General features: G+C 40.9%; 1 protein-coding gene across 3 annotated transcripts in view; it reads right to left on the bottom strand.

Annotated features, from left to right (window-relative positions):
* NFATC3 (nuclear factor of activated T cells 3) overlaps window positions 1-15185 on the bottom strand; it is a 115496-nt gene that overhangs the window by 35304 nt on the left and 65007 nt on the right. For all 3 annotated transcript variants that reach the window (XM_007517706.3, XM_060185259.1, XM_007517707.3), the window contains exons 4-5: window positions 13653-13852; window positions 2850-3022 (exon numbers count right to left, since the gene is read on the bottom strand). In XM_007517706.3, the coding sequence (XP_007517768.1) occupies window positions 2850-3022; window positions 13653-13852 (373 nt within the window). The remainder of the gene's footprint in view (window positions 1-2849; window positions 3023-13652; window positions 13853-15185) is intronic.

Consider the following 15185-nt stretch of genomic DNA (forward strand, 5'->3'; position numbering starts at 1 on the left):
TTCATACATTAATGACAAATTCAAGCTATAAAATAGAAAAATGAAATATAAAAAATAAAATTGGGCCTCAAAACATTCAAGACAATGATAGTAAAATATACTGAAGCAACTACATTTATAAATCAAGTAAATTTATGTGATTTCTATAGTCTTAGACTGTAACTATACAAATAAAACTATATAACAAATATAACTATACAATGAAAAAGAGCAACAGGGGAGTCAGGTGGTAGCACAACAGGTTAAATGTAGGTGGCGCAAAGTGCAAGGACTGGCTTAAGGATCCTGGTTCGAGCCCCTGGCTCTCCACCTGCAGAGGAGTCGGTTCATAGGCGGCAGAGAAGGTCTGCAGGTGTCTTTCTCTCCCCTTCTCCTCCGTCTTCTTCTCCTCTCTCCATTTCTCTGTCTGATCCAACACAATGACATCAATTAAGAACAACAATAATAAAACAACGAGGGCAACAAGAGGGAATAAATAAATAAATAAATATTTTAAAGATTTTATTTATTTATAAGAAAGATAGGAAGAGAAAGAAAGAACCAGACATCACTCTGGCACATGTGCTGCTGGGGATCGAACTCAGGACCTCATGTTTGAGAGTCCAAAGCTTTATCACTGTGCCACCTCCTGGAGCACATAAATAAATTTTATTTTGAGATTTTTTCCTTTTGTTGCCCTTGTTTTTTATTGTTGTTTTTATTAATGCCGTCGTCATTGTTAGATAGGACAGAGAAAAATGGAGAGAGATGGGGAAGACAGAAAGGGGGAGAGAAAGATAGATACCTGCAGACCTGCTTCACCACTTGTGAAGCGACTTCCCTGCAGGTGGGGAGCCAGGGGTTCCAACTGGGATCCTAACGACGGTCCTTGCAGTTTGCGCCATGTGCACTTAATCCACAGCCCTACCGCCTAACCTCCAATATTTTTTAAAAAATTAAAAAAAAAAGAAAAGAAAACCGGTTAATGCCTGAAATATCACTCCCAACAAAATCAACCTCCTCTACTTTTCTTAGTTTTTTAAAAAAAATTTATATTTATTTATTTTCCCTTGTTTTTTATTGTTGTTGTAGTTATTATTGCTGTCATCGTCATCATTAGGAAAGAGAGAAATGGGAGAGAGATGGGGAAGACAGAAAGGAGGAGAGAAAGATAGACACCTGCAGACCTGCTTCACCGCCTGTGAAGTGACTCCCCTGCAGGTGGCGACCTGGGGGCTTGAACCAGGATCCTTATGCTAGTCCTTGCACTTTGTGCCACGTGTGCTTAACCCGTAGCACTACTGCCCGACTCGCTACTTTGCTTAGTTTTACCCTTATATTTCTCCCCTACAACTATCTAATCAAATGGATAAATCTAATGGAATTATAAGGAGCAAATTAAATGACGGTAATACTACAGTAGGTGCATGAAAGTCTGTTGTGTAAACCACAACACTGTTCCCATGATTTAAATCTCAATATTTTACTCCTGGAAGCTAGTTTTCAGATGCCCATGATTCTCCAGGGATTGAGTAAACATCAAGTTTTAGGGTTGTTCTCATTTCTTCCCATTGCAAATCAGGGGAAAGTATTTCTTTTCTCAATCTGATACTTTTATATAAAGATACAGTAAAAAAAAAAAACCAAAAAACAAAATAAAAACCCAAAATTGTGTAAGGCAGTATTTAGCTGAAGTGTCAGTTCACAGAGACAGGCATCTTCCAATATGAGGGAACAAAGATGACCAAGTGATATATATTTGCCTCAAATACCTATCTGGATAAAGCACTGGAATCTCAACTCATGGTCCTGAGTTCAATCCCTAGCAGCACATGTACCAGAGTGATGTCTGGTTCTTTCGCTCTCGTCTACTCTCTTTCTCATTAATAAATAAATAAGGGGGTCTGGCAGTAGTATAGCGGGTTAAGTGCACATGGCGTAAAGCGCAAGGATCCAGGTTCAAGCCCCCAGCTCCCAACCTGCAGGGAGGTCGCTTCACAAGCAGTGAAGCAGGTCTGCAGGTGTGTATCTTTCTCTCCTCGCAGTCTTCCCCATCTCTCTCCATTTCTCACTGACCTATCCAGGAACAACACCAATAACAACGATGATTAAAAAAAGGGGGGGGGGGGCAACAAAAAGGAAAATAAATAAAGGTTTTTTTTATCTTTATTTATTTATTGAGTAGAGATAAGCCAGAAATTGAGAGGAAGGGGGAGATAGAGAGGGTAAGAGACAGAGAGACAGCTGCAGCACTATTTCACCACTTGTGAAACTTTCCCCCTGCAGGTGGGGTACCAAGGGCTTGAACCTGGGCCCTTGCATACTGTAACATGTACGCTCAACCAAGTGTGTCACCACCTGGTCCCTATAAATCTTTTTTTTTTTTTCCCTCCAGGGTTATTGCTGGGTTTGGTGCCTGCACCATGAATCCACCACTCCTGGAGGCCATTTTCCACCCCTTTTGTTGCCCTTGTTGTTGTAGCCTCGTTGTGGTTATTATTATTGCCATTGTTGATGCTGTTCGTTGCTGGATAGGACAGAGAGAAATGGAGAGAGGAGGGGAAGACAGAGAGGGGGAGAGAAAGACAGACACCTGCAGACCTGCTTCACCGCCTGTGAAGCAACTCCCCTGCAGGTGGGGAGCCGGGGGCTTGAACCGGGATCCTTACGCCGGTCCTTGAGCTTTGTGCCACATGCACTTAACCCACTGCGCTACCGCCCGACCCCCAAATAAAATCTTTAATGTGAACATTTAACTAGGTGCAACACTGGCTGGCCTCAGTTTAGAATTTTAATCCAAACACTACAAACAAAACAAAACGTGACCTAGTATAAACAAAATTTTAAAATATCATCAAAATTTTACTTACAGCACTCAACAGGTATAGAAGCAGTCTGCAGAGAAAGGACTTTTCCATTTGGCTGTGGGATATGAACCCGAAACACAAGTCGTACTCTAGTATTCTTTCTGCCAATATCAGTTTCTCCCTTTCGAAGTTCTATATCTGAATTGCGAAGTTTCAAAATACCTGCACAGTCAATACTAGGGAGAAAAAAAAAAGAAAATTATTGACTTACTGAAAAGAGGAAAAAAGCAAGATAGTGTTTTCTTTCTTTTTAAAGATTTTTAAAATTTCTTTATTGGAAAGGTAGGGAGAGAGAAAGAACCAGACATCACTCCAGTAAATGTGCTTCAGGGGACTGAACTCAGAACCTCATGCTTGAGAGTTTAATGCTTTATCCACTGTGCCACCTCCCAAACCACGCAGGATCTGTTTTCCTTTGCCTCCACTGACACAAACGAGGACATGGAAAACCCTGCCCAGCTACACACTGCACCCCTACTTCTTTGTGTCTCTCCATTGTGCTCCCCCCTCCCTACTACTCCATGCACTCAAGATTAACTACAACCAGAAAGAAACCCGAGACACCGAACTTTAACTGGGTCAGCAGGGGTCAGACTGAAAGCTATACACTTGCATAAGAATTACAACATTCACATTATAGGGTTACAAGAAGAAAACACAGAGAAAGGGACAGTATTTATTTGAAGAAAGATTAGCCAAAAACTTCTCACTAGGGAGTCGGAAGGTAGCACAAGTTAAGTGCACATGGCACAAAGTGCCCGGTTCCCCACCTGCAGGGGAGTCACTTCACAGGCGGTGGAGCAGGTCTGCAGTTATCTATCTTTCTCTCCCCTTCTCTGTTTTCCCCATCTCTCTTCATTTCGTTCTGTCCTATCTAACAATGACGACATCAATTACAACAATAACAACAATAAAAAAAGGGCAACAAAAGGGAAAACAAATAAATATAAAAAATAAAATAAATTCTCACACCAAATTGAAAGAAACAGACCTTCAGATCCAGGAACCCCTAGGAGTTCCAAGAAAAATAAATCCAGGGGGTCGGGTGGTGGCGCAGTGGGTTAAGCGCATGTGGCGCAAAGTGCAGGGACCGGCGTAAGGATCCCGGTTCGAGCCCCGGCTCCCCACCTGCAGGGGAGTCGCTTCACAGGCGGTGAAGCAGGTCTGCAGGTGCCTATCTTTCTCTCCCCTTCTCTGTCTTCCCCTCCTCTCTCCATTTCTCTCTGTCCTATCCAACAACAAATTGCGTCAACAAAGGCAATAATAATAACCACAACGAAGCTACAACAAGGGCAACAAAAGGGGGGAAAAATGGCCTCCAGGAGCGGTGGATTCATGGTGCAGGCACCGAGCCCAGCAATAACCCTGGAGGAGGAAAAAAAAAAAAATCCAAACCTAAGCTCACCAAAGCACATAATAATTAAAATGTCAGAGATTAAATAGAATATTTTAAGTATTAGGAGAGAGAGAGAGTGTCATATATAAAGGAAATCCCACAAAACTAACAGTTAATTTCTTGAGAAGCTCTAAAGGCTAAAATGGACTAGCTGGACATTCAAAGTTTTGAATAGAAAAGACTTCCACCCAAGAATGCTCTATCCTGTTAACAAGCAGGGTTGAAGGGGTGATGAAAGAGCTTTTTCAACAAACAACAGTTAAAGGAATCCACTGCCACTAAACCAGAGCCTACAAGAAATGTTCTTTGAATGTTCTCTCTCCTAAGAAGGAAACAAAGTCAATGAGGCCTGGGTGGTTGTGCACCCAGCTAAGCACAAGCATTACTGTGCACAAGGACCTGGCTTCAAGCCCTTGCTCCCCACCTGCAGGAGGGATGCTTCATGCATCATGAAGCAGTACTGCAGGTGTCTCTTTCACCACAACCCCCCAACTGTTGTCCCTCTCCATTTGTCTTTGTCTTTATCCATCTAAAAACAAAAACACAAGTGAAAACAAATCTTTGGTCTTGGACAGTAGAACAGAGGTTATAAAGGGGTTGAAGGGAAATGGGTTGCAAGGGTGGAAAGGGTTCAGTAGAATGTGATGGAGGAGACTGGTGCTGAGTGAGCGTTTGGGGTTGTGTGAGAAATAACAACACATTTTGAAAAGGTCAGAAATTATACTTCTAAAACATGTATATTCCTGTACTAAGGTTATCCCCAAAACAAAAATTTTATTTGGTTGAGAGGTGCCAGAAGCATCAATCTTTTTTTTTTAAATTATTTTTTAAAAATATTTTTATTTTTTTTAGACATTCTATTTATTTATTAATGAGAAACATAGAAGGAGAGAGAAAGAACCAGGCATCACCCTGGTACATGTGCTGCCGGGGATTGAACTCAGGACCTCGTGCTTGAGAATCCAATGCCCTATCAACTGCGCCACCTCCCGGACCACAGAAGCAACAATCTTAAAACTCTGTAAAAGGAAAAAAAAAAAAAGAGAGAGAGACACACCTTGGGTAAGGCAAGATGAATTAAAAAAAGGTCACTAAGAGTGGTTGAGCGCCTCCTGTGATATACATTTATGAATGAAAATGACCATTGTATTTACAACTACATTCTAGAGCAGAGTTTTATGTTCACATCCATACTCATCTAATTAAAAAAAAAAGGTGAATTATGAGTAGGGTAAGGCAGTGTACACTAGCATCCAATATTTAAAATGTCTTATAAAGTTGAAGAGAGACTGCCCAACAGGCAGAGTGCCTGCATTCCAATAAGCATGTCCCAGGTTTGAATCCCAGCACTATATGGAAGGTACTATAGCAACACAGGAAGCTCCAGTGCTGTGGTGTCTCCCCTTCTCTTTCTATCTGAATGATAGGGTGACATGCTTATGGATTAACAAGAATTAGTATGAGGGTTTAAATAAAAGTTCCTCATATCCAATGCTGATTAGGACTAAAATTAAGTGGTCTAGGAGGTAGCACAGTGGCCAATGCATTATTAGACTCTAAAGTCTAAGGGCCAGGGTTCAATCCCTGGCAGCACTTGTACTGATGTCTAGTTTTTTTTTTTTCTCTGTTCCTATCTTTCTCACTAGTAAATAAAACCTTAAAAAAATTAAGGCTGTGGTCCGGGAGGTGGCACAGTGATAAAGCTTTGGACTCTCAAGCAGGAGGTCCTGAGTTTGAACCCCGGCAGCACATGTGCCAGAGTGATGTCTGGTTCTTTCTTTCTCCTCCTTTCTCATTAATAAATAAATAAATAAAATCTTTAAAAAAATAATCCTGTGAATTAATAGGCAGAGTGAAATTTCTCAATAATTCCCTACGTTATTGTTCTTAAGACAACAGCATAGCTATTTAATACAAACCACAAATCACCTGTACATGTTATTTTGAACAATGCTCATTTAAAAAAAAAAAGATTTACTTCTTAGCATGAGAAAGAGGAAAGAGAAACAGCATCACTCTGGCACATGCAATGCTGAATATCAACTCAGGACCTCGTGTTTAAAGGTCTTCATCTACTACGCCACCAAACAATAGTCTCATATATCATCCTTTCCCCGCCCCATCACAAGCTCAGGCATTGTGCATGTACGATTTCATTACTCATAGTCCAACTTCTTTTCCCCAAGACAGAGAGAAAGAGAAAGACACCACTGCCATTGTCCTAAGAGCTGAACATGGATATGGTGCACAGCACAGCAGGGACTCTTCAGATGAGGTATCCTACTAGCCTCTTTCTTATTCAGGTAGGGAAACAGAATGAGAGAAAAAGAAAGAAGGGGAGAAGAAGAGCTCGAAAAATACTATAGCACTGCAGTTTCCTCTGGTGCCAAGGCATATCCCATGTGGCGCTGGGTCTTGAACTTTGGCTATGTGCATGACAAGGCATATGTCCTACTCATTAATCTATCTCTGGCTCTAATGAATACTTGGCTGCTGTTGTCACCAGGGCTACTGCCAAGGCCCCATGCCTGCTGGATACCTATACTCTGGGCAGACTTTTTATTTATTTTTTAGACAAGAGACAGAGAAGGCATAGAAAGTGTGAAAGAGACCACAGTACCAAAGTATCCTTCAGTGAAGTGAGGGCCAGACTTGAACCTGGATCATGTACATGGCAAAGCATCTCACTATCCAAGTGAGCTATTAGGTTGTTGGAAAAGTCATGAAACGTTTTTGCATAGAAAAACAGAAAAATATGTCACGACTTTTCCAACAGCTTGTATTTTACTAGTCAGCCTCTTGCTTTTTATTTTATTTTTGTATGATACAGGGTGAGAGACAGAAAGAGATGGCCTGTAGCACTTTTAACATTGCCTGTGAAGATTTTTCCTCTGCAGGTGTTCACATGTGGGGCATATGGTTTGAATTCAAGTCCTCAAGTACAGAACAGTGCACAATTTACTGGGTGAACCATCCATCTTCTGCTCCCTCCTCCTTTCCCTTAAATTTCAATTTTTTTTTTTTTTTTAAAACCAGAGCACTGTTCAGCTCTGGCTTATGGTGATGTGGCAATTGAACGTGGGACTTCGAAGTCTCAGGAACGAGAGTCTCTTTGTATAACCATTTTTTGAAAAATTATTTTTAAAATAGCTATTTATTTTCCCTTTTGTTGCCCTTATTTTATTATTGTAGTTAGTATTGATACCGTCATTGTTGGATAGGACAGAGAGAAATGGAGAGGAGAGGAAGACAGAGGGGGAGAGAAAGAGAGATACCTGCAGACCTGCTTCACCACCTGTGAAGCAACTCCCCTGCAGGTGGGGAGCTGGGGGCTTGAACCAGGATCCTTAAGCCAGTACTTGTGCTTTGTGCCACTGCATTTAACCTATTGTGCTACCGCCCGACCCCCTGCATAACCATTTTTAATTTTTTTAATCTTTATTCATTGGACAGAGACAGCCAGAAATCAAGAGGGAGGGAGAGATATAGAAAGAGACAGAGAGAAACCTATAGTCCTGCTTCACCACTCGTGAATATTTCCCCCTGCAGGTGGGGACCAGGGGCTCAAACCTGGGTCCTTGTGCATTCTAACATGTGTGCTCAACCAAGTGCACCACCACCAGGCGCTCTGCATTAATCATTATAGTATCTTCCTCTTAATTTTTAAAGATTTATTTATCAATATGATAAAAAGGAGAGAGGGATAAAAAGGGGAGGGAACCAGAGAATCACTCTGGCACATATGACACTGGGAACTGAATCTGAAATGTCATGCTTTAAAAAAAATTTTTCCCCCTTTTGCTGCCCTTGTGGCTTTTTATTGTTGTAGTTATTATTGTTGTTACTGTTTTATTTTTTTTATTTATTTTTAATTTTGTGTGTGTGTGTGTGTTGCTGTTGTTGATGTTGATGTTGCTGTTAGATAGGACAGAGAGAAATGGAGAGAAGAGGGGAAGACAGAGAGGGGGAGAGAAAGACACCTGCAGAACTGCTTCACCACCTGTGAAGCGACTCCCCTGCAGGTGGGGAGTCGGGGCTCGAACCGGGGTCCTTACGCCAGTCCCTGTGCTTTGCACCATGTGCACTTAACCCACTGTGCTACTGCTTGATCCCCCCTTTTAAATATTTATTTATCTATTCCTTTTTGTTGCCCTTGTTGTTTTATTGTTGTAGTTATTGTTGTTACTGATGTTGTTGTTGTTGGATAGGACACAGAAATGGAGAGAGGACCCCTATAGCAATGTTTTTATTTAATGCTTTCTGGTACAAGGAGATAGCATAATGGTTATGCAAAGAGACTCTCATGCTTGAGCCTCCAAAGTCCCAAGTTCAAGCCCCCTCCCCACCCTCACAAACATAAACTAGAGCTAAGCAATGTTCTCTCTGGTGGAAATATATATATATATATATATATAACTTTACAATGACCGCACTTTATTCTACTAATAAGTTCCGGAAGAAGGTTGGGTAGTGGCACACTGGGTTAAGCGCACATAGTACAAAGTGAAAGAAGCCATGCAACGATCCTGGTTCAAGCTCCCAGCTCCCCACCTTCAGTGGTGAAGCAGGTCTGTAAGTGTCTATCTTCCTCTGCCCCCGTCTTAATTTCTCTCTGTCCAATCCAAAAAAACAGAAAAAAGAGGGAAGCAATTACAGAAGCCAGACCTTCCACCTTCTGCACCACATAATGATCCTGGGTCCATACTTCCACAGGGATAAAGAATAGGAAAGCTCTCAAGGGAGAGGATAGGACAGGAATTGTTCCCCTCTTATCCTATGGTCTTGTCAATATTTCCATTTTGTAAATAAAAAAATTTTGGGGCCAGGTGGTGGCACACCTTGTTGAGCACATGTTATAAATGAAAAAAAAAAAAATTAAAAACTTCCCAGTTAAAAATAAATAAATAAAAGCAGTGGATTTCTAGTGCTGGCACCAAGCCCCAAAACAAGTTGTGAAGCATTGCTGAAGATGTCTTTCTCTCTCCCCATCTTCCCTTTCCCTCTCAATTCCTCTGTTTGCATCCAATAAATAAATAATAAAAAAAATAAATAATATAAGTTATTAAAAAAAAAGCTCCAAGGGAGCTGGGCGGTAGTGCAGCAGGTTAAGCACACAGAGCAAAGCGCAAGGACCGGCATAAGGATCCCGGAGGGGGCCAGGTGGTGGCACACCTGGTTGGGCGCACATGTTACAGTGCGCAAGGACCCAGGATCGAGCCCCTGGTCCCCACCTGTAGGGGGAAAGCTTCATGAGTGGTGAAGCAGGGCTGCAGGTGTCTCTCTCCATCTCCACCTTCCCTTTCAATTTCTGGCTGCTTCTATCCAATAAATAAATAAAGATAATAAAAAAAAATTTTAAAAAAGGGGGGGTTCAGGCGGTGGCCCAGTGGGTTAAGCGCATGTGGCGCAAAGTGCAGGGACCGGCGTAAGGATCCCGGTTCGAGCCTCCGGCTCCCCACCTGCAGGGGAGTCGCTTCACGGGCGGTGAAGCAGGTCTGCAGGTGTCTATCTTTCTCTCCCCTTCTCTGTCTTCCCCTCCTCTCTCCATTTCTCTCTGTCCTATCCAGCAACGAATTGCGTCAACAAGGGCAATAATAATAGCCACAACAAAGCTACAACAAAGGCAACAAAAGGGGGGAAAAAATGGCCTCCAGGAGCGGTGGATTCATGGTGCAGGCACCGAGCCCAGCAATAACCCTGGAGGAGAAAGAAAAAAAAAAAAAGGATCCGGGTTCAAGCCCCTGGCTCCCTACCTGCAGGGGGGTCACTTCTCAAGCGGTGAAGCAGGTCTGCAGGTGTCTATCTGTCTTTCCTACTCTCTATCTTCCCCTCCTCTCCATTTCTCTCTGTTCTATCCAACAACAACAGCTATGACAACAATAACAACTACAACAAGGGCAACAAAATGGGAAAAATGGCCTCCAGGAGCAGCGGATTCATACTGCAAGCACCGAGCCCCAGCAATAACCCTGGACCCTGGAGGGGAAAAAAAAAAAAAAGGTTCAGGAGTGAAACAGAATCATTCATCATTACCTGCCCTACTACTGAAGGTACCTGGAAAAGTTATGTAATATTTGGGTAACTTGTTGCTCCATATTCAATCCTTTCTTGGACATAAAAAATATTGCCAAGGTCTTGGTTAATGCAGATACTTGTAACACAACCTAACAATACAGAATGACCACAGAAACTTTTGTTATGTGTGTGGTAGTGTGGAGAGGTGGTTAATTATTTGTTTCTATTAACAGTGACATTGCTTGTAGCTTTGTTTTTTATGGCCTGATTCAGGAAGGTAGTATATGTTTGATTATGGAGGGACATAAATTATAACTACCACCTCTGTTCTATATGAGAATGTGTTGGAAAAGAAAGAGGTTAATATGTTCCAATTAAACTGTTCTGATCTTCCCCCCACTACTCAATGAGAAGATTTCTTAATTTAAAATCTTGCTTAGAAACTCACATGCTCTTTTTTTTTTCATCAATGATTTTTAGAAAGGATCTGGGACACTTTACATTATAAATATGAGTAATATAAGGGGATGGGTGTTGGTGCACCTGGTTGACTGCACATGCTACAACACATAAAGACCCAGGTTTGAAACCCCGGGTCCCCAGCTGCAGGGAAAAACCTTTGCGCGTGGTGAAGCAGTACTACAGGTGTCTCTCTGTCTTCCTATCTCACCCCAATTCCCTCTCAATTTCTGGCTGTCTCTATCCAATAAATAAATAAATATAATAAAAAATTTAAATAAATGAGTAAAGTTAAGAAAAACAAAATAGAAAACACTTCAAAATGGAAAAAGGAAAAGGAAATAAATATAGCCTAAATCTAGAGTTATACAAATTACTATAATTACTATAATTGAGCTTGACCATAAACTGCCTGGAAGTCAAAGCAAAAAAAGAATCTTCCTTCTACTTTCTGCTACAGTTTTAGTAACCATTTTGGAAGAGAAAGCAAACTCACGGCTAGAAACTACATTCTAAAACTAATAAAGAAGAAATAGACTTTGAGGGGTACTTATGGAATTACTGTGCTAGTTCCAAAATGTCCAACTGAGTATTTCTTTAAAAAATTTTTTATTATCTTTTAAAATCTTTTAAAAAATTATTTATTTATTAAATATTTATTTATTCCTTTTTTGTTGCCCTTGTTTTATTGTTGTAGTTATTATTGTTGCCTGTCTTCATTGTGGATAGGACAGAGAGAAATGGAAGAGAGGAGGAGAAAACAAGAGAGGGGGAGAGAAAGACACCTGCTGACCTGCTTCACCGCCTGTGAAGCGACTCCCCTACAGGTAGGGAGCCAGGGGGCTAGAACTGGGATTCTTATGCTGGTCCTTGCACTCTGCGCCACGTGTGCTTAACTGAAGCGCTACTGCCCAACTCCCTTTAAATCTTTTTATTAAATCTTTTACTATCTTTTTAAAAATTTTAAAAGATTTTATTTGTTAATGAGGAAGACAGGAAGAGAGATAGAAAGAACCAGATACCACTCTGGTACATGTGCTGCCAGGACTGAACTCAGAACCTCACCATTGAGAGGACCTCACGCTTGATGCTTTATGCAATGCGCCACCTCCCGGAACACATTTTTAAATCTTTTAATTAAATTAAATTAATTTATTTATTTAAGAAAGGAGACATTAACAAAATCATAGGATGGGGGGTGCAACTCCACACAATTCCCGCCACCCAATCTCCATATCCCCTCCCTTCCACAATAGCGTTCCCATTCTCTATCCCTCTGGGAGCATGGACCCAGGGTCGTTGTGGGTTAATTTAATTTTATTATTGTTAGAGTTGTTGAGAGGGGAAAAGATAGAGAGGGAAAGAGCCAGAGAGACACTTCCTTGTGAAACTTTCCCTGTATAGGTGGGGACCAGGGTCTTGAACCTGGGTCGTTACACACTATAATGTGTGTACTTAACCAAGAAAGCCACCACCTGGCCCCTGAATATTTCTTTAATATAATTTAAAAAATAATAAACTAAACTTCTAACTGTATAAGCCAGTAAATTTCAGTTTCTAGAAAACAGACAATTTTACGTAATCCTAAATCATTCACTTGAACAAAACTCTATTACATTCTCACTTATAAGTGGATTATATCATTTTATTTAGAAATGAGTCTAGTGGAATATCTAGAGTTAGAGTCTAAGTTTTGTTCAAAGAAACTTAACATTCATAGTCACACTGCTATTGCTTGCTAATGTCTACCCTACTAGGATGTGATTCCTAGAAATAAGTATGTGTATACACACACTTTTTTCTTTTCTTTTATTGCCACCAGTTATTACTGGGGTGGGGGGGAGCTGGTGCTTGCATGATAAATACATCACTCCCATACTCCCGGAAGCCTTGTTTTATACATATATATATAATTTATTTTTAATTTATTACTGGGTAGAAAAAGAGGTAAGTTGAGACAGGAGGGGGAGACAGAGAGAGAGAGACACCTTTAGCCCTGTTTCACCACTTGTGAAGCTTTCCCCCCTGCAGGTGGAGACCAGGGGCTTGAACCTGGGTCCTTGTGCACTGTCGTGTGTGCACTTAACCAGGTGTACTACCATCTGACCCCATATATATATATATTAAACAATTTACTTATTCATGAGGAAGATAGAAGAGTGAGGAAGAACCAGATATCACTCTGGTACGTGTGCTGCCAGGATTTGAACTCAGGACCTCATGCTAGAGAGTACAATGTTTCATCCACTATGCCATATCCTGGACATTTTATTTTGCTAAGACAGAAATTGGGGAGGGGTGAGGGGAAGATAATAAGAGACTGGGGGCTTGAACCTGGGTTATTGTGCATGGTAACAGGCACGTTCAACTGGGTGAAGCTATCTAACCCCAAGTTCATCTACATTTACTTTTTAAAAAAAAAAATTTTAATATTTATTTATTTATTTGTGGACTAACTCCCCTGCAGGTGGGGAGCCGGGGCAACGAACCAGGATCCTTACACTTTGTGCCACCTGCGCTTAACCCACTGCACTACCGCCTGACTTCCAATCAATATTTTAATTTTTTGTATTTATTTTCCCTTTTGTTGCCCTTGTTTTTTATTGCCGTTGTAGTTATTGTTGTTGTTACTGATGTCCTCGTTGCTAGATAGGACAGAGAAAAATGGAGAGAGGTGGGGAAGATAGAGAAGGGGAGAGAAAGACACCTGCAGACCTGCTTCACTGCTTGTGAAGTGACTCCCTTGCAGGTGGGGAGCCAGGGGCTTGAACCGGTATACTTATGCCGGTCCTTGCGCTTTGCACCACATGCGCTTAACCCATCGCACTACCACGCGACTCCCTCAATATTTTATTTTTATCCTAAAAAAGTAGATATACTTTTCCCTACTTTATGAAAAGAAAAAAATATTGAATTTGGGATATGTTTCAAGATACCTGGCTGACATATTATTTTCAGGAAGAAGTGGAATTTCCAAAACCTTTGTGCTGGCAATTATAATTTCTTGGCTTGCGGTAGCAACTGTCTTCCCAGTGATTCGATGAACTTGGTAAAATGCATGAGGTCGTAAATAACGATCATCTGCTGTTCCAATAAACATCTGTAGATTTATTGGCTTTTCATTATAGCCCAGGAGCTAAATAGGAAGAAAAAACACAGAAAAAGAGAATTATTATCCATGCAGTCTACATTAAGTTTTAAACAATAAGTTTGTCTTATATCAAATATTATTGATGTATTAAATGTTATTTCTATGGGGGTAGATAGTATAATGGTTATGCAAAGAGATGCTCATGCCTGAGACTCCAAAGTTCTATGTTCAATCCCCTGCACTACCATAAGCCAGAATTGGTAAATGCTCTGAGTTAAAAAAAAAAAAAGTATGGGGCCAGGTGGTGACACACCTGGTTGAGTGCATGTATTACAATGTACAAGGTCTTGGGTTCGAGCCCCTGCTCCCCACCTAAAGGGGGGAAAGCTTTACGAGTGGTGAAGAAAGGATGCAGGTGTCTCACTGTCTCTCTTCTTCATCACCCCCTCCCACTAGATTTCTGGCTGTCTCTATCCAATAAAGAAAGATAATTAATAGAAATAATAAAAAGTTATTTCTAAAATGACAATAAAAAGCACATAACTCTAAATTTCTTTTTTAATATTTATTTATTCCCTTTTATTGCCCTTGTCTTATTGTTGTAGTTATTATTGTTGTTATCGATGTCGTTCATTGTTGGATAGGACAGAGAGAAATGGAGAGAGGAGGGGAAGACAGAGAGGGGGAGAGAAAGACAAAGACCTACAGACCTGCTTCACCACTTGTGAAGCAACACCCCTGCAGGTAGGGAGCCAGGGCTCGAACTGGGATCCTTATGCTGGTCCTTGTGCTTTGCGCCACCTGTGCTTAACCTGCTGCACTACCGTCCAACCAGCTCTCTTAAATTTCAAAAGTAGTTGAAAGCCACAAAATTCTGGAATATATTAAGAAGGGATGAGGTTTTTTTTCAAACAGATATTCAGATCAATAGAAATTTTGTAAAACCTTTCTAGAATGCTGTAGAGAACTAAAAAGAAATGCTAATTCTGGAAAGAGCAGTATAGATTAGAATAGAGTAGAAAAGGTAAAGAGAAGAGATAAAGAAAGAGGGAGGGAAAGAGAAAAGGTAAGTAGATATTCATTCTAAACCCCAGGCAACATTACCTATCCAAATCAAACCTAAAGTTTAATCCATGTATTATCCAATAGTAATCTCTTTTATTTTCTGGAAAAAATATTTATCGAGGGGTTACGGAGGAGGAGAGAGATCCAGAGCATCCCTCTGATACATGGAATGCTGGGGATTGAACTCAGAACCCCATGCCCAAGAGTTCAACTCTTTTTTTTTTTTTTTTGCCTCCAGGGTTATTGCTAGGACTCAGCACTGACACTGTGAATCCACTGCTCCTGGTGGCCATTTTTTTATTGGACAGAACAG

The sequence above is a fragment of the Erinaceus europaeus genome, chromosome 2, assembly GCF_950295315.1.
Source record: "Erinaceus europaeus chromosome 2, mEriEur2.1, whole genome shotgun sequence".
Taxonomy (NCBI): domain Eukaryota; kingdom Metazoa; phylum Chordata; class Mammalia; order Eulipotyphla; family Erinaceidae; genus Erinaceus; species Erinaceus europaeus.